At 46.6% G+C, this 20,000-nt stretch overlaps 2 protein-coding genes across 2 annotated transcripts in view; both read left to right on the forward strand.

The window, feature by feature from the left end:
- Window positions 1-2,331, forward strand: part of LOC140995935 (dynamin-1-like) — a 27,349-nt gene extending 25,018 nt beyond the window's left edge. The window contains exon 23 of the mRNA XM_073466105.1: window positions 288-2,331. Coding sequence (XP_073322206.1) covers window positions 288-348 — 61 coding nt within the window. The 3' untranslated portion in view covers window positions 349-2,331. The remainder of the gene's footprint in view (window positions 1-287) is intronic.
- A 2,892-nt stretch (window positions 2,332-5,223) lies between these two features.
- The window catches only part of LOC140996574 (rap guanine nucleotide exchange factor 1-like), a 16,594-nt gene continuing 1,817 nt past the window's right edge, over window positions 5,224-20,000 (forward strand). The window contains 20 exon segments of the mRNA XM_073467009.1: window positions 5,224-5,333; window positions 7,481-7,623; window positions 7,803-7,999; window positions 8,089-8,245; window positions 9,853-10,076; window positions 11,108-11,219; window positions 11,548-11,614; window positions 12,014-12,069; window positions 12,071-12,137; window positions 12,347-12,508; window positions 15,897-16,120; window positions 16,389-16,429; window positions 16,518-16,596; window positions 16,678-16,756; window positions 17,464-17,542; window positions 17,776-17,868; window positions 18,186-18,374; window positions 18,921-19,005; window positions 19,441-19,535; window positions 19,836-19,914. Coding sequence (XP_073323110.1) covers window positions 5,306-5,333; window positions 7,481-7,623; window positions 7,803-7,999; window positions 8,089-8,245; window positions 9,853-10,076; window positions 11,108-11,219; window positions 11,548-11,614; window positions 12,014-12,069; window positions 12,071-12,137; window positions 12,347-12,508; window positions 15,897-16,120; window positions 16,389-16,429; window positions 16,518-16,596; window positions 16,678-16,756; window positions 17,464-17,542; window positions 17,776-17,868; window positions 18,186-18,374; window positions 18,921-19,005; window positions 19,441-19,535; window positions 19,836-19,914 — 2,256 coding nt within the window. The 5' untranslated portion in view covers window positions 5,224-5,305.

The raw sequence follows: 20,000 nt of genomic DNA on the forward strand, positions 1-20,000 counted from the left end.
CCTAAATTGGTTTAACTGGTTCAAAACGGCTCTAAACTGGTTTTGACTGGTTTGAATTGGTCTCAGCTGATTCTAGGAGAACTGGTTGTGATTAACGCATGTTTATTTGGGTTGTTGTCTCCGACTGGTTCCCACAGGTACCAGCAGAGTATTGTTCAGTGATTGATGTGACCGTTGACCCTTGTATCCTTGAGCCCTCCTGCCTGATGATCTTTCAGTCGATTCACTGTTCTCTTCTCTTCTTTTCTTTTCTCTTTCTTCATGTTTGTTTTTGTCATTTTTCCCAGTCGTCCCAGTAAAGGTAGCCCCGCCCACGGAGAGAGCCCCCAGTCTTCTATTGAGGGTTAACCTGAACCAAGTGTGTGTTTGTGTCTCTGAACTGTGCTACTGGTCTCTACTGATGCTGTGTTACTGTGAACCTTACTAGTAATAATAATAATGACGACATTACGTATCAGCACATTATGACTATATAGCAAATGATCAGCAAAATACTATTGCAATATTGAGTGTATAGATATGTTTTCCAGCTGTCTGTCTGCACAGGAGAGTGAGACAGGTCATCTGCCTGTCTGTCTGCCTCCTCATGCTGTCAAAACAACAGTGACAGAAACATTAATGTATCAGCTCACGTCATGAAGTACTGTAGACTCCAGAGACGCTGTCGAAGTGAAGACCTCTCACTCCTCTCTGGATGTTCAGGCTGCTCTGGGGTCAGACCTGCCTGCACAGTTAGCTACTAGCTATATAGCCACTAGCCAGTAAGCTACTAGCCAATTAGCTGCTAGCCAGTAAGCTACTAGCCAGTTAGCTAACTGCATCAGCTCCTGGAACAAAATTATGTATTTTTCTTTTGTGTGTTTTCTGTCTTATGTGAAGCTGATGAGATGGTCTTATGCTGAAATATTGCATTATGGGAACTTTTCTTTACAGTGTAAAGCTTACAGATTGTTTTAACTTATATATTTATTAATCTATTTATTGATTTTTATTATTTGTGGTTCTTTATAAAATGGCATTGCTGATTTTAGCTGTCATGTTGATTTAGCACTGTTACCATTGATCCTAGAATCTGTTCCACTGTGTTCTGGTTGTTCTGGACTCTGTTCTGTTCCACTGACTCCTCCGGGTCTTTTCACCACCATCTGGTTCTAACCAACTGGTTTCAGTGGCTATTTGGATCACACTGGCTCCACAGCTGGTTCTAAATGGTTTCACTGAGTCCTGCAGGTTCTTACTTCCAGATGGTTGCAGTTAGCTCCAGTTTGCTCTGACAGATTCAACTGGTTCCAACTGGTTTTGAAACCAGTCGACTAAGTTAGCATCAAACTGCCAACTGCAACCATCTAACATTCACACTGCGGAGGCGTCAGTGACTTCATACTTCATCTTTTTTGCAGAACAGTTCCTCATAATTTCCAGAAAGGTTTTCTGAGAACACCCGTGTCATTTGGATTTATTGAGTTTGAGCGTGCCGAGCTGCACTTTGACCCAAATCACAGAAATCTTTACAACAGAGAAATTATCAGGAAATGTTCAAATAAAGTGTCATAAGATGGAGATCCTTATTGAGAAGTGAACATTGTGTAGCAGTAGGAATGTTTTCAGTGTTTTGTTCGATTCCTCTGATGTCTTTGATTTAAATATTTAATGAGATGGTCTTCAGTTATTAAAGTGTTATTTTAAGGTTGTTGATGGAGATGTGATGAGTCAGCAGTAATCATGCAGCTGTGCAGGTGTGATGTGTGCAGATGTTTTCTTCACCAGCTGATTGAAGGACAGACTGAATCTGAACTTTACCTGCTGATCTATTTATTCTACCTGTTTGTGTCGTGTTCATGTTGTGATTGTGTCAGTTAGTCGAGCTCTGAGCTGCGTTCAGCACCTCACACGCTGTCAGTGTTTGTGGCTGTGAAGTGTCACTTTAGTGTCAGCATGGACGTTAACTCTGATTTGAAGTAGATTTAATGTGTTTTATGATTTGAATAATCAGTAAAGTGTTGCACATGTTGCTCTGCAGCGGCGTGTTGAACGCAGCTCGGCCTCCCACACACACACACACCTGTGATCGTGGATAGTTCACTCTGTATGGTATGAATATAAATGTTTACAGATTATATGAAGATTAAAATGCACCGTATATATGTGAGGAAGAACATATATATAGATCTATTAACTGAAATATGCAGCGGCCCAGACTGTAGTGTATGTTTGTGTGAGTGCGTGTGTGCGCGTGTGTGTGTGTGTGTGTGTAGTTTTACTGTGTATCTTAGTGTCATGTGATCAGGGCCACAGTGATGTGTTGACATGAATAAAGTTTGTGTGAATGAAGATGACAAGTTGTGTTTTATTTTCTCTCACACTGTTTGTCAAAGCGCAGACAGTCGGATGAACCATCAGTCTATCATTGGCCAACTTCAACCAATCAGATCAACAGTAGCAGCGCTGTGGTGAATCAACATGGGAACATGTTTTCAGTGTCATAATGAAATAAACTCGAGTCCTGATAGAACTGATGCTATAGCAGCTACGCTAACCTCTGGAGGAGCCGCCATGTTGTTTTCAAACCAACCGTCTCTCTTGCTAAACCACGCCCACTGATGACAGTAGTGCCTCAGAGGATGCTGATTGGTTCAACCACTGCGTGTTCAGACAGAAGAGCAGAGCTTGAAGCCTGACATGATGAATTTATGAGATCACATAAATAATTATAAAGTAACCGGGACCAGATGGAGTCTTTGTAAAGTGTAAAGTAAAAAATAAGGCCGACCTTAAAACAGCTGCTTTTAGAATGGAGTTTGGTTCAGCAGTGTCAGTGGACAGTTGTCACACCTCTGCCTCAGGTATGGGTAGTGTACGGCCTCTGACCCGGGTTGACATGAAATAGATGGCAAGACACGTTTAAGTTTTACGAAGTTTATTCACCCAAGTGGTTTAAAGTGAACAATGACAAAAGAGACCCACACATTCTCCTCAGAGACAGTTGTAGGCCTACGCCTGAGCACCTCAACAGACCAGCAGCAAACGGAGGACCGAGCCTCAGCTCACCCCCTTTTAAACACTTGGCCCCTCCCACTAAATAGGCCAGATCGCTGAGCGGGGAAGAGGAATGGCAAACAATCCCTGTTTTTAAATAATTGTTGCGCAAACACCATAACAACAGCATGACTTTAAATACACATAACACATAAAGTTCTCTTAATGTCTTGCGTAGTGTTTTCTTGACGTCTTTTGTACTTCCTTAACAAAAGTAAAAGTAGAGATGCTGGCCTCCATTCAATCAGCCACAACCAGTCTCAGCTGTGTCACCTTACCCCTGTGTGGTGACTGGGAAGCAGGTGGATTGAATTAAGGACATCTCTGCGACCTTGATGTTGCTCATGTACTCCTCACAAGTGTGCACCCTCGTCAGGAGTCATCGGTCAGAAAAGGCTGTCCTTTTAGTGACAGTGAGGGCTCACACTGTCACAACAGTTTTAATGTTAATAACACACAAACTGAGCTGCTTCTAATGATGAAGTCACGTCTTCACCTCCTCTTAGCTTCACTCATTAAACACACAGAGACACACAGATGTAATCAGATTACAGTAAAGAGTCTCGATGAGAGAAGAGATGATAGATGACATTTAATAAGGTAGTTGTGTGTCAGGTCGGTCCACTGTGATGCAGACTGGGACTGAACGGATTCATCGGCTGTGTCCAAATTCAGGGGCTGCAGCCCACGAAGGGCGCATTTGAAGGCCAATTACGTCACAACGCTGCGCGAAGGCTGTCCAAATTCGAAGGCTGCGCCACATGCAGCCCACAAATGCAGCCTTCCCCACCCTCGTTTTGGAGGACGCACCGCTACTATCCTTCGCGGCCTCACATATCCCAAGATCCTTTGCGCACCGCTGCTCAGTCCCGAAACAGAAGAGGAAGCAAGAGAAAATGGCGACATCAAGTGGCACAGACATGACATTTAAATTTAAGTAATGGGTTTATACTCGGTTTTTACTCATTTGAACATCCAACGCCAGATGTGTTAAACTTCAAGAGACTATAAAACCTCCAAAGTTTAACTTTCAGTTAAAACACGTGACGCTGGTGATGCTGTGGTAAATATAGTTGTTATTCACCAATGGGTTCATGTTTATTTTGTAATGTTGATAATTCAATTTAGATTTGACACATTGTACACACACAAATAAATGTACACGTTTGATATATTTGAACCAAAACAGACTTTAATGCATGAACACCTGGTGACGCAACCAGGAAACACTCCGAAGGCTGGACCGTCCCATTTAACAGCGGTGGACGAGGCCTTCAAGGTCTCTCCGAAGGACCCGGCCCTCGTGGGCCGCAAAGGCCGCGTCCTTGAAGGCTGCAGCCCCTGAATTTGGACACAGCCATCATCACTGTTTCTATATGATGACGCTGAACGCAGCTCAGATAACATCACATGACTGTCTGTCTGTCTGCTCGTCAGATTTAGGCTCCAAACAGCTAAAAATCTATACAATATTTTTATTTTATACTATTAAACTGGCAGAAAACCAGAATTTACATTTACTGTCAGTCTAATTGCACAGTTTTCACCCAAAAGGGGGCGGGACATGACACGAGGACAAAGTACACAGAGTGACTGCTTCAACCAATCAGATCAACAGTAGGAGACTTCAAACTAAAACTAAACTGTTCAGTGTTCACTGTCAGGAGGAGCTGATGATGTGCTGTGAGCCTCCAACCAGCAGGTGGTGCTGCAGGATGACACACTGATGCTGCTTCAAACCTGTTAGCAGCATCATCATCGTCATCATCATCGTCATCATCCTCACTGACAGACATGCTGAGGGCAGGTCAACTGAGACAGAAAGAGGAAGACGAGAAGGAGGAAGAGACAGACAGACAGAGAGAGAGACAGAGCTGCAGGACGGAGAGAGACACAGAAGACTGAAAGATTAAAACAAACAGAGAGAGACAGGAAGAAGAGGGACACACAGAGAGAGACAGGAAGAAGAGGGACAGAGAGAGAGAGACAGGAAGAAGAGGGACAGACAGAGAGAGACAGGAAGAAGAGGGACAGAGAGAGAGAGAGACAGGAAGAAGAGGGACACAGAGAGAGACAGGAAGAAGAGGGACAGAGAGAGAGAGAGACAGGAAGAAGAGGGACACACAGAGAGAGAGAGACAGGAAGAAGAGAGAGAGCTGAGCAACATGAAGCCAGAGGATAAAACTGTCGCTCTGCTGACTTGAAGCTACAAGCTGTCTGCCTGCCTGCCTGTCTGTCTGTCTGCTTGTCTGTCCGTCCACCTGCAGACATGTCCTCCCGGGCTGAGAGTAAGACAGGTAAGCTCCTCATTTCCTCCTCCTGTCTCACATGCTAACTGTTAGCTACCACTGGCTAAAAACAATCACTTCCTGTCAGTTTGTTGAATTTTTTTAACTGAGATGCTTTTATTTTTTAATGATGATGATGATGATGATGATGGTGATGATGATGATGATGATGATGGTGATGATGATGATGATGATGGTGATGATGGTGATGGTGATGGTGATGATGATGATGATGATGATGATGATGATGATGATGGTGATGATGATAATGATGATGATGATGATGATGATGGTGATGATGCTTTTATTTTTTAATGATGATGATGATGATGATGATGATGATGGTGATGATGATGATGGTGATGATGCTTTTATTTTTTAATGATGATGATGATGATGATGGTGGTGGGGGGGAGGGAGTCATGCTCTGCGGGGTCGAGGTGAAGTCTGAACAAGTGAGTCTTGAGTCTTCTGCAGAAGATGGCGAGTGACTCTGCTGTCCTGACGTTGGTCGGGAGTTCGTTCCACCACTGAGGCGAGACCTTTGTTTGCTCTCAGCGATGGCGGGTACCAGCTGGCCAGCTGATGTAGTGCAGCGAAGTGCTCGTGCTGGGGCGTGTGGTCTGACCAGTGTTTGGAGGTAGATGGGTGCGGTTCCGTTGACGGCCTTGAAGGCACCATGGTCTTGAATCTGATGCGGGCCGCAACAGGAAGCCAGTGGAGGTCACGGAGGAGGGGGGTCACATGGGAGAATTTGGGTAGATTGAAAACAAGGTGTGCTGCAGCGTTCTGGATACGTTGCAACGGTTTAGTCGCAGAGGCTGGGAGTCCAGCCAAGAGCGAGTTGCAGTAGTCCAGGCGGGAGATGACCAGCATTTGGACCAGGAGTTACATTGCGTCCTTTGTGAGGAAAGCCTGGATCCTGCGGATGTTGTAGATGGAAAATCTGCAGGATCGGGCCACCGCGGTGATGTTGGGGGTGCAGGATAGTCCTTCGTTGAGGATTATGCCCAGGTTCCTCGATGAAGCCGATACTGTGACGTCCTCGACAGTGACTGACAGGTCCATGTGAGGGCAGTCTTTCCCTGGATGAAGAGGAGTTCAGTTTTACTAAGGTTGAGCTTGAGATGATGCGCAGTTGTCCAAGCGGAGATGTCTGCCAGACATTCAGAGATGCACGTTGCAACGTGGGTGTTGGAGGAGGACGGGGGAAAAGAGAGGAACAGCTGGGTGTCGTCAGCATAACAGTGGTAAGAGAATCCATGTGATGTGATTGCAGAGCCTAGTGATCTAGTGTAGAGTGAAAACAGAAGCGGTCCTGGTACTGAGCCTTGAGGGACACCAGTTTCCAGAAAGCAGGGTTTGGACAAGGAGCCGTTCCAGGTGACCTGAAAGGTGCGATTTGTCAGGTATGATGTGAACCAGGTAAGAGCAGAGTCAGCGATGCCAAGTTCAGCCAGAGTGGAGAGGAGGATTTGGTGGTTGACTGTGTCAAACGCAGCAGATTGGTCGAGGAGAATGAGGACGGACGAGTTGGACGAGGCTCTGGAGGCACGGAGCGACTCAGTCACTGTGAGGAGGGCCGTCTCAGTGGAGGGAGCAGTCCTGAAGCCTGACTGATGGAGGTCAAGGAGGTCGTTTTGTGAAAGGTAGGAGGACAGTTGGTTATAGACGGCACGTTCCAGGGTTTTAGAGAGGAATGAAAGAAGAGATACAGGTCTGTAGTTTTGGATGTGCTCTGAGTCTAGAGTGGCTTTCTTTAGGAGTGGCTTTCCTGTAGCTGTCTTGAAAGGAGCTGGAATACGGCCTGAAGTGAGGGAGGAGTTGATCAGGGTGGTGAGGAAAGGCAAGATGTTGTGTGAGATGTTTTGGAGAAGAGAGGAGGGAATCGGGTTGAGGGAACAGGTGGTGGCACGGTTAGGTGATGATGATGGTGATGATGGTGATGATGATGGTGATGATGATGATGGTGATGATGGTGATGATGATGGTGATGATGGTGATGATGATGGTGATGATGATGATGGTGATGATGATGGTGATGATGATGGTGATGATGATGGTGATGATGATGATGATGATGATGATGGTGATGATGATGATGATGATGATGATGATGATGATGATGGTGATGAAGATGCTCCTCTTCCTTTCAGCCTCCCAGTTTGTGTCTCTGACCTTGAAGCTGAAAGATAAGCTCCACCCAACGCGGACCAGGCGCTCTGAGCGAATCAAACACACCCCATCACAGAGAGTCAAACCAGCTGACCTGAACTTGAACGAACACACACGACGCAAGGTACACACACACACACACACACACACATTATCAGATGAACCTTCTCTACAGTCTATCCTCTGATGACTTCATGTCTGTAGTTGATATTTGACTGACATCACTCTGACATCATCAACTGAAATGTGTGTGTGTGTGTGTGTGTGTGTGTGTGTGTGTGTGTGTGTGTGTGTGTGTGTCAGTCGGTGTGTGTGCTGGCCGACCAGCAGCGGGCCGTCGTCAGCTCTCTGCAGTACTTCAAAGCTCTGGTGGACAGACTGGCGCTAGACAAACTGGTCCGGGATCAGTCTGTGGTGGGCGGTCTGCTGGGCGGGGCGTCCAGCGGCGTCCTGGAGGCGGTCCAGACTCTGGTCCAGCTGGAGCCACACCTGCACAACAGGTAGGAGACATCTGTTCACCCTGAGCATTGGTGAGCGACCTGTCTCCTGTCTTCTGACCCGTCTGTTTGTCTGTCTGTCCTCTCTGCAGTAAGACAATCTCTGCCTGTCTCACTCGTGTCTACCAGTCTGTGGCTCAGCTGATTCGCTGGGCCGATCAGGTGATGTTGCAGGGCGTCGCCCCCGACAACAAAGAGTCCACAGCGAGTGTTACCACAGTGATCAGATCAGTGTTGGACGGGGTAAAGGTGAGGAAGTGATGTCACAGTGAAGACATCTGTTTTACCTGAGTGTATATTAACACCTGTGTGACTTCCTGTGTCGCTCCGTGGTCACGTGACCTCTGACCTCAGTGACCACAGAGCTTCATAACTCACCTGTCAAGTTAGCTTCATACATGTTGTTGACATTATTTACACTTTGTTTTTGTTGTTTTGATCATCACCTCAGTGGTGAGGTTAGCATGTCAGCTAGCTTAGCTGGCTACGAAAAAATGCAGAAAAGCAGCATTAGTTTATGAGCGATGGGGGCGGAGCTTCACTGCTCGCTTCACACAGAGTGTTCAAACAGCCACAGTGACGTTAGCTCAGCAGAGTGACGAGCTAATGTCGCTAACAGTAATCTGGGACACTGAGGTGAAGATCAACGAGCTAAACACAAACAAACTGTAAACATTAACAAGATAAACAAATCAGAGTCGACTCTACAGTGACGTTAGCTTCACCTCCAGTAATGTCATATTTAATGATTTTAGCTTGTCCTCAGTGTCCTCAGTATCCTGTCCTCAGTGTCTTCAGTGTCCTGTCTGCAGTGTCCTGTCCTCAGTGTCCTCAGTTTCCTGTCCGCAGTGTCCTCAGTGTCCTGTCCGCAGTGTCTTCAGTGTCCTGTCCTCAGTGTCCTCAATATCCTGTCCTCAGTATCCTGTCCTCAGTGTCCTCAGTGTCCTCAGTATCCTCAGTATCCTGTCCTCAGTGTCCTGTCCTCAGTGTCCTCAGTGTCCTCAGTATCCTCAGTATCCTGTCCTCAGTGTCCTCAGTGTCCTGTCCGCAGTGTCTTCAGTGTCCTGTCCTCAGTGTCCTCAATATCCTGTCCTCAGTATCCTGTCCTCAGTGTCCTCAGTATCCTCAGTATCCTGTCCTCAGTGTCCTGTCCTCAGTGTCCTCAGTGTCCTCAGTATCCTCAGTATCCTGTCCTCAGTGTCCCCAGTGTCCTGTCCTCAGTGTCCTCAGTGTCCTGTCCTCAGTGTCCTCAGTATCCTGTCCTCAGTGTCCTCAGTGTCCTGTCCGCAGTGTCCTCAGTATCCTGTCCTCAGTGTCCTCAGTGTCCTGTCCTCAGTGTCCTGTCCTCAGTGTCCTGTCCACAGTGTCCTCAGTATCCTGTCCTCAGCATCCTCAGTATCCTGTCCTCAGCATCCTCAGTATCCTGTCCTCGGTGTCCTCAGTGTCCTGTGCTCGGTGTCCTCAGTGTCCTCAGTGTCCTGTCCACAGTGTCCTGTCTGCAGTGTCCTGTCCTCAGTGTCCTCAGTGTCCTCAGTATCCTGTCCTCAGTGTCCTGTCCTCGGTGTCCTCAGTATCCTGTCCTCAGTGTCCTCAGTGTCCTGTCCTCGGTTTCCTCAGTGTCCTGTCCTCAGTGTCCTCAGTATCTTGTCCTCGGTGTCCTCAGTGTCCTGTCCTCAGTGTCCTGACCTGTCCCACATCAGTAAAGAGACGACACCACTGCCCTGTCCTCTTGTTCTGGTCTGTCTGGCTATTTTTCAGCCTATTTCTTCTTGTCTCATCTCATTATTTTGTCCTCTCGTCCTCTCCTGTCTCAGCAGACTGTTTTTGTTGTATTTAATCACCTCTTTGTTTGTCAGGAGCTCGTTCGATTGGCTGCAGAGAGACAAGACAGCCCCGCCCCTCTGTCTCCTGTCCAATCACAGCCAGCGGTGGGACAGACAGGTGGGTGTGATGAGCTGCAGATGTCAGACAGAACCTTGACCTGCAGGAGTCCAGGACAGGAGGAGGAGACAGTCTCAGCTCCTCCTAAACCTCCGATGCCCTTCTCAGAGCCCCAGGTGACCCCCCCACCTGGCCTCAGGTGAGTGTGTCTGATGTCAGCTTAAAATATCTGCAGCTCCCTCACTAAATGAACTGTTGCTCTGACTTTGACCAAAATGGTCCAATCAAACTGCAGACTGACAGGAAACAGGAAGTTCCTCATGTTTGTCACCTGAAGGGAACCTGAACGCCTCATGACATCATTGTCCATCAACAGAGACGATTCAGTCTGAACTGAAACATCAATGTCTGCTGACTGTCAGAACACGGACACATGAGGACACATGACATGATGTATAAGACACATACAGAACATGACAAGTTGAGTCTTTATTTGTTTGACTGGTTGAAATGTTGTAAAGTAGTTTGATGTTGAGACGTTCAGCAGGACAGACGTGATGTGTAACTTCTCTGTAGCTGCTGTTGCTCTGAGACTGTGAGGAGACAGAAATAGATCTGTGGATGAAACAGGAAGTAGAACGACTGAAGACATCACATGTTACCCCCCCGTCTCCGTCTCTGCACTTCCTGTCTCTGTGTTAACTGAACAACAGCAAGAAGAAGAAGAAGAAGAAGAAGAAGAAGAAGAAGAGAGACAGCTTCAGCTTCTCTCTGTTCCTTCTCATAGAGTCAACAGAGTTTTACAACGTGGAGCTCTAAAATCCAGCAGGTCATGTGACCTCAGACGTCTCTCTGCTGGTCAGTGAAGAAGAAACAAAGATGGAGGAAGAGAGCTGTCCTGCGCCCTCACAGTACAGAGAGTATATGTTACTGACAGGAAGCTCTGTTAGCACCGTTAGCAGGCTGTTAGCATGTTTACAAGTCTGGATACAAACTGCAGCAATGTCCTGAATTCAAAACTTTATTTAAACCTACAGAACATTTACATATAAATGAGCGTCTGTGACATCATCCACATGCCATCAACCATCGACACGCCATGTTTCAATTATTATTATTATTTTAATGCTGTTTTTAAACATCTACTACAGCCTGTCTTTCTGCCTGCCTGTCTGTCTGTCTGTCTTTCTGTCTGTCTGACTGTCTCTTTACCTGTCTGTCTCTCCTCAGTCCTCCAGCTCTGCCTCCTAAAAAGCGTCAGTCATTAGGCCCCGCCCCCTGCAGGGTTGCCATAGTAGCACCAATGATACGAGAGCCTGCAGCAGACAGACAGGTAGAACAGGTACGCCCACACAGTGACATCACACCAAACCAGAGTCACACCGGTTTCATCTGGTCACACTGAGCTCACATCACATTAACGAAGTACTCGGATACTTTAATGTGAAAGTACGCAGTAACGCTGAGTACATCAGTACTACTGAGTACATCAGTACTACTGAGTACATCATATGTTTTTATATAGAACGTAACTGAAGCTGTCAGATAAATGTAGTCGAGAATAAAGTACAGTTTTCTAAATTTGTACTTTATTTTACTGTGTTTAATAATGTGTGTGTGTGTGTGTGTGTGTGTGTGTGTGTGTGTGTGTGTGTGTGTGTGTGTTGCAGGAGGATGACTGTTTGAAGCGTTGCTCTTCTTCTTCTGCAGACTCTGCTGCTGACAGCACACACTGTGGTAACACACACACACACACACACACACACACACACACACACACACACACACACACACATTTCCAGTCAGTGTCGGGGTGTGAGTGACATCACTTCCTGTCAGTTGACAGAAACAGGAAGTCTCTTTCTGTCTGTAGTAGTTGTTGAAGTGAAGCTCAGCGCTGCCTCCTGCTGGACGAACACAAAATCAATAATCATCTTTAATCTGATTATTAATGTGAGAAATCAATTTAACAGTCAAGCTGTTTATTCATGGAGGCTTTCTGGGCTCCTGATTGGTCGAGCCTGACAGCACTGCTGAGGGCTGAACAAACTTTTTGCATGTTTTAACAAAATCTTTATACTTAAAATGTGTGTGTGTGTGTGTGTGTGTGTGTGTGTGTGTGTGTGTGTGTCTCAGAGGAGGATCCAGACTATGACTTCCTCCACACTGACCTCTCCTCCTCCGACACCCTCCCTCCTCTTCCTCACCCCTCCTGCCTCCCCCCCCGCCCTGCCAGAGAAGAGACGCCGCAGCGCTGCAGGTGAGGACACACCTGTCAGCCTGTCTGTCTGTCTCTCTACCTGTCAGCCTGTCTGTCTGTCTCTCTACCTGTCAGCCTGTCTGTCTGTCTCTCTACCTGTCAGCCTGTCTGTCTGTGTCTCTACCTGTCAGCCTGTCTGTCTGTCTCTCTACCTGTCAGCCTGTCTGTCTGTCTCTCTACCTGTCTGCCTGACGGTCTGTTCTGAACAGGTGTAACCAACTCTGAGGCCTCGCCTTCTTTTGGATTTGAACCCGACCCTCAGGATGACAGCCCTGCCCACTCTGATGATGTCACTGGTCCTGATGAGTCGCTGTTGTCTCCTCTGTCCCCCAGCAAGACGCCCCCTCCCCTACCTGAAAAAAAACGACACAGTGAGTAACAACATGCCGGTCAATAACCAATCAATGATCCATCAATAACCCATCAATGATCCATCAATGATCCATCAATAACCCATCAATAACCCATCAATGATCCATCAATGATCATCAATGATCCATCAATGCTACATCACCCGTCTCTCTGACCTGTCTTTCTCTCTGACCTGTCTCTCTCTCTGACCTGTCTTCCTCTCTGACCTGTCTTCCTCTCTGACCTGTCTCCCTCTCTGACCTGTCTTCCTCTCCGACCTGTCTTCCTCTCTGACCTGTCTCTCTCTCTGACCTGTCTTCCTCTCTGACCTGTCTCTCTCTCTGACCTGTCTTCCTCTCTGACCTGTCTTCCTCTCTGACCTGTCTCTCTCTCTGACCGGCCTCTCTGACCTGTCTTCCTCTCTGACCTGTCTTCCTCTCTGACCTGTCTTCCTCTCTGACCTGTCTCTCTCTCTGACCGGCCTCTCTGACCTGTCTCTCTCTCCGACCTGTCTTTCTCTCTGACCTGTCTCTCTCTCTCTGACCTGTCTCTCTGACCTGTCTCTCTCTCTGACCTGTCACTCTCTCCGACCTGTCTTTCTCTCTGACCTGTCTCTCTCTCTCTGACCTGTCTCTCTGACCTGTTTCTCTCTCTCTGACCTGTCTCTCTCTCCGACCTGTCTTTCTCTCTGACCTGTTTCTCTCTCTCTGACCTGTCTCTCTCTCTGACCTGTCTCTCTGACCTGTCTCTCTCTCTGGCCTGTCTCTCTCTCTGACCTGTCTCTCTGACCTGTTTCTCTCTCTCTGACCTGTCTCTCTCTCCGACCTGTCTTTCTCTCTGACCTGTCTCTCTGACCTGTCTCTCTGGCCTGTCTCTCTCTCTGACCTGTCTCTCTGACCTGTTTCTCTCTCTCTGACCTGTCTCTCTCTCCGACCTGTCTTTCTCTCTGACCTGTCTCTCTGACCTGTCTCTCTGACCTGTCTCTCTCTCTGACCTGTCTCTCTGACCTGTCTCTCTCTCTGGCCTGTCTCTCTCTCTGACCTGTCTCTCTGACCTGTTTCTCTCTCTCTGACCTGTCTCTCTGACCTGTCAAATTCAAATTCAAATTCAAAGGAGCTTTATTGGCATGAAAGTTTCAACAATTTTGCCAAAGCAACAAAACACAATATACAATGTTGACAAAGTAAATAATTACAGAATAAATAATATATGATTAATAATAATAATAATGATAATAATAATAATAATGATAATAATAATAATAATGATAATAATAATAATAATAATAATAATAATGATAATAATAAAACAAATAAATTAATAAAGAAAAGAAGAAAAGAAAGAAAGTGTGTGTGTGTGTGTGTGTGTGTGTGTGTGTGCGTGTGTGCGTATCAGTGTGCAGGTAAGTGGAGGAGATCATGTCAGGTGTTGGCAGCTTCACATATTTTGCTGCATCTGCAGCAGCGGCACTTTTCTCTCCCAGTATGTTGTATGTATGTTTTCTTGCTCTGAGAGTTTGCTGAAGTTTGGGCTTCTGTGTGTGATGTTGGTGTAGAGCTGGTTCTGATGTCTGTGTATGTGTCAGTGCAGCAGGAAGTGTCTGTGTGGACCGAGCCGACACAGCCGCTCCTCTCTGGGCAGCCACGTCTGTCTGTGCCGGCCGCTCTCTCAGGCCCGGCTGTGGCTGCTGAGTCTACATAGTCAACGTTTTCCTCAGTGTCGGGTCGGTTACAGAGCTCAGATAATCTGCCGGGGAGTATTGTGTGTTTAGGGCCAAACAGCATTGGAGTTTGCTTTGGGTTTTGGTTGCAGATGTCCAATAGTTGATGTATTTGTCTTTTTCTTTTGCTATAATTTGGTGGGGCCGGATTGTGTGAGGGCGGTCTTGGTGCCCGGTGCTGTTGGAGCTGAGCCTCTGGACCAGCTGGCTGAGGGGACTCCTAATTCAGCTGTGCATCCGTTGTTGGGGGAGTTCCTGTGGACTTTGAGGAAGCTTTGCAGATCTCTGTGTGCAGCTTTCCATTGGGTGTTTGTCCCATTTTTCAAAGTCTTGGTTCCTGAGAGGGCCCCACACTTCACTGCCGTACAATAAGATTGGTTCAATTATGGATTTAAATATTCTGATCCAGATTTTGACAGGTACGTCTGTTTGAGGATGTTTTATAGTCCAGAAAGCTCTTCTGCTCTTGTCTCTGAGATCTTTAATGGCCAGATTGAAATTTCCCGTCGATGTGATGTTTAGTCCTAAATATGTGTAGCTGTGTGTGTGTTCTGTGTCCGTAGAGTCCAGGTGGAACCGGTGTTGGTTTTTCTGACTCTTAGGTCGTTTCTGGAAGACCATGACTTTTGTCTTTTCCAGGTTAACGGTCAGGGCCCAGGTCTGACAGAACTTTTGCAGGTGATCTAGTTGTTTTGTAGAGCCTCCTTTGATGGAGCGAGCAGTATTAGGTCATCTGCAAATAATAAGCATTTGACTTCTATGTCAGAGAGGGTGAGACCAGGGATATCGGACTCTTCCAGGGATTTGGCCAATTCATCTATGTAGATGTTAAACAGGGTGGGGCTCAGACTGCAGCCCTGCTTCACTCCTCTACTTTGGGGGAAGAAGTCTGTTTCCATGATTCCCATTTTTACAGCACGTTTATTATTTATGTACATTGTCTTGATGATATCGTAGGTTTTTCCTCCAATACCTTTTTCTAATAATTTTAGGAATAGACCATGATGCCAAATTGAGTCGAATGCTTTCTTGAAATCTACAAAACAAGAAAAGATTGTGTTTTTGTTCTGGTGGACGTGTTTCTGGACGAGGGTGTGGAGGGTGTAGATGTGGTCGGTGGTTCTCTGTTGTGGTGTAAAACCAGTCTGACTCTTGCTCAGGACATTGTGCTCACTGAGAAAGTTTTGCAGACGGCTGTTTAAGATGCTGCAGAATAACTTAGACACCTGCTGCAGACACCTGCAGTCAGAGTCAAACCACTTTTCATTAGCTGAGTTTGAACTGTGACGCTGAGATTTTTTCAGATTGGATAGAGATGCTGTGTTGTCAAATATGAAGTTAATATCCCGAACAGCCTGGTTCAGGCCGTCACTGCTGTGGGGATATGAGGTGGTGATAAAATGGTCTAACTGGAGTTGGATTGTTGGATGACTGATTGCTTTCTGGTAGTCATCCTTGCTATTACTTGTCCATCTATAGGGTTGTTTGGAGCGGTTGAGTTTGCTGGGCTCTGACCTCCCTCTCTGACCTGTCTTTCTGACCTGTCTCTCTGACCTGTCTCCCTCTCTGACCTGTCTCTCTGACCTGTCTCTCTGACCTGTCTCCCTCTCTGACCTGTCTCTCTGACCTGTCTCTCTCTCTGACCTGTCTCTTTCTCTGACCTGTCTCTCTGACCTGTCTGTCTTCAGTCCATCAGTACCTTCAGTTCTGCTCGGCGTACAGCGCTCCATCAGCAGCCATGTTCTACCAGCGACCTTTGACCTCCAGTCAGAGACACGGCAGCAGGCTGCGTGAGGTGGAGACAGCCTACCAGCTCAGAGACACACACCTGGACACACACCTGGACACACACACGCTGCACTCACCTGAGCTGCTTCCTGTACCCGTTTTACCACCGAAGAAGAGACAGCAGGTAAGGAGAGATTTTTAACATGTGAATCAAATATTAAAAAACTTTATTGTCCATCGCTGGAGAGACAAACAGACAGTGACCGTCACAGAGCTCGTTAATGATTTCATTTAACACAACACGTGGTCGATCATTAGGATCAATAACATATAAAACAACAGAGATCATTCACATGAAGCATGTTGTTGTCCTGATGGATGTGACACTGATGATGTCATCACTCTGTCCTGTTTGAACAGAACTTTATTGACTTTGTTTGTGTCGTCATCAGGAAGCAGATGATCAGAGTGAAGAGAGGCCGAGCACAGACAGGTGACATACATACACACACACACACGCACACACACACACACACACACACACACACACAGTGACAGCGGTGTGTTCCTCTGGGCTGCAGTTCCCACAGTGTCCAGCAGGAGGAGGTGCTGCTGATCGACCAGCAGGAGATCCTCCACAGAATCACCATGAAACCTGAGGTACATCCCGACCTCTGACCCCTGACCTTTGACCTCTGTGTTTGTTTAACCTGTGACCTCACTCACCTGTGTGTGTCTCAGGAGGAGGAGGGGCCTGACGTGAAGGCAGCTTCTCCTGACATCCTATTGGTCTACGCTACAGAGACGGACAGCGTCAGTGGTGAGTGGACTCCGAGTGTCACCGAGTGTCACCGGGTGTCGCCGGGTGCCACCGGGTGTCGCCGGGTGTCACCGAGTGTCACCGGGTGTCACCGAGTGTCACCGGGTGTCACCGAGTGTCACCGAGTGTCACCGGGTGTCGCCGGGTGCCACCGAGTGCCGCCGGGTGTCACCGAGTGTCACCAGGTGTCGCCGGGTGTCACCGAGTGTCACCGGGTGTCGCCGGGTGTCACCGAGTGTCACCGGGTGTCACCGAGTGTCACCGAGTGTCACCGGTTTGAGGGATCTTAACTGGTCACAGCAAAGTTTATTTCCTGCATTAAAACGTGACTTTGCTGACACTCTGGCCGACCGGCCTGAACCACACAGTGAAGACAAACCTCACGGATCAGAACATCATTATATTTACTGTAACTCAACAGAGTAAACAATCTGCTTCACATGTCCAGCGTCATGAAGACCACAAGGTGTGTGTTTTCAGGTGTGCTGTATGGACGCAGATTATTTGGGAAAATGAGCTAAAACAGAGATTTTTTATTTTTTTTTACCTTTGTGGTATTTACAGTCAATATTTGACCTGATACATCAACAAAAACTCAGAATATTGATCAGAAATGAGTCATAAACCTCCAGAGAGTCTCTGAGACATTTGTACTGAAACAACAACATGATCTGTGTGTGTGTGTGTGTGTGTGTGTGTGTGTGTAGATCTGTACCGTGAAGCCTTCCTCTCCACCTACAGGAGCTTCATCAGCCCGAGTGAAGTCATCAGTAAGCTGCAGCACAGATATCCTCTCTGTTATTGATCAGAACTTCATCAATTAGTCTGTAATAATTTATCGGTACCTTCATTATAAAAAGAAATGATTAATACAGAGTTCCTCTATATGCAGACGATCTGATACTTTATGTTTCAGATTTGTTTTGTCTCACCTGTTCTTAGGACGTCCAGTTGTTTCTCATTAACTCATTAAGACTCGTCATTGTCTTAAAAAGAGTTTCAGTCTTTAACATGAACACGTACAGACACCTGAGTGAAGGAAGAGCACCTGCAGACCGGACAGCTGCCAACAAGACATTTCACCTGCTGGTCACAGTGGTGGACGAGCTGTGGTGAGACACACACACACACACACACACACACACACACACACACACACACACACACACACACACACCTAGACCAATCAGAAGCTCTGTTTTTGAAGCGTATTATCTGGTCACACAGCTTAATAATGTCATTAACTAGAGGAGTCAGTTTAATTAACTCTATAAATGTTCTTCTACCTGCGCTGCTTTATAATGTGACGTAGTGTTTTATAAACAGTCCAGCTGTCCACATAATTTTGGCCCTTAGTGTAGGTGTGGATAGTAATGTGTGTGTGTGTGTGTGTGTGTGTGTGTGTGTGTGTGTGTGTGTGTGTGTGCAGTGCAATGGAGCTGGACTCTGATTTGCTGCTCCTGCTGATGGACCTGGTGTTCAGCCTCCTGATTGGTGGAGAGCTGGGACCCGCCCAGCTGCTACGTTCCAACATCCTCTCCAAGATGGAGCAGAGGTGGCAGCTGATTAGCTCTCCTCAGTCACTCCGCCCACTCGCAGCCAGGGGCGTGGCTGCCAGGTAACCTCTGACCACTGACCTGATGGATGATTGACAGATGTTTCATTCAATCAAATGTCAACACTGTTGAAATAAGGAAGGAAGGAGATCGGAGCCAGCTCAAAGTTTAACAAAGTTTAATCTTGTACAAGAGGAGAAATCACAAAGCAACAACACAGGATTGTTACAGAGGGAGAACTCAGCGCAGAAGAGGAAATGCTTGGTATTTATTTTGTCTCTGTGGGTGTGTCTCTCGCTCTGTTTGTGTAGCTGTTGTCATGTCTTTTGCACATAAAGATACAGGTCAAGAAGGGATGAGTGGAACATTCAGTGATTATTCACTTCCCTAAACTTAGATAGAAAAACATATATATATATATATATATATATATATATATATATGTGTATATATATATATATATATATATATATATATACATAAATATATATACATAAATATATATATATATATATATATAAAGAGGTGCAAGACTTTAATTTACATGTCTCGATATGTGAGTGCAAAGTTTCCATTACAAACACGTCTTCTTCTTCTGTCCTCATCAGACCAGGAACTCTGCTGGACTTCAGGAGTCAGGACTTAGCCGAACAGCTGACGCTGATGGACTCTGAGCTCTTCTACAAGATCGAGGTACAGACACCTTCTTCTTCACCTGTCTGTGTCTTACCTGTCTGTATCTCACCTGTCTGTGTCTCACCTGTCTGTGTCTCACCTGTCTGTGTCACACTTGTCTGTGTCTTACCTGTCTGTGTCTCACCTGTCTGTGTCTCACCTGTCTGTGTCTTACCTGTCTGTATCTCACCTGTCTGTGTCTCACCTGTCTGTGTCACACTTGTCTGTGTCTTACCTGTCTGTGTCTCACCTGTCTGTGTCTCACCTGTCTGTGTCTTACCTGTCTGTATCTCACCTGTCTGTGTCACACCTGTCTGTGTCTTACCTGTCTGTGTCTCATCTGTCTGTGTCTCACCTGTCTGTGTCTCACCTGTCTGTGTCTCATCTGTCTGTGTCTTACCTGTCTGTGTCTCACCTGTCTGTGTCTCACCTGTCTGTGTCTCACCTGTCTAGCTTCCAGAAGTGTTGCTGTGGTCTAAAGAGCAGAATGAGGAGAAGAGTCCTAACCTGACTCAGTTCACTCAACACTTCAACAACGTCTCCTTCTGGTAAACACTGACACAACCCGCTGATACACAGCACTCTGCTTCTGTTAACACAACCCGCTGACACACAACACTCTGCTTCTGTTAACACAACCCGCTGACACACAACACTCTGCTTCTGTTAACACAACCCGCTGACACACAACACTCTGCTTCTGTTAACACAACCCGCTGACACACAACACTCTGCTTCTGTTAACACAACCCGCTGATACACAACACTCTGCTTCTGTTACTACACTCAGTTTTGGTCAGTTTGTTTATGAGTCAGTGACCTCGTCATGTGTGAACGTGTGATTTCAGGGTTCGTTCGGTCATCATTCTTCAGGACAAACCTCAGGACAGAGAGAAACTGCTGCTCAAGTTCCTGAAAACCATGAAGGTAAACACAGACAGGTGGAGCTCAGGTGGGCTGATGCTGAATTTGTGTTAACGCAGCTTTAATAAAAAGGATTAGTCCACTTAAAC

This window comes from Pagrus major, chromosome 5 (genome assembly GCF_040436345.1).
Source record: "Pagrus major chromosome 5, Pma_NU_1.0".
Taxonomy (NCBI): Eukaryota; Metazoa; Chordata; class Actinopteri; order Spariformes; family Sparidae; genus Pagrus; species Pagrus major.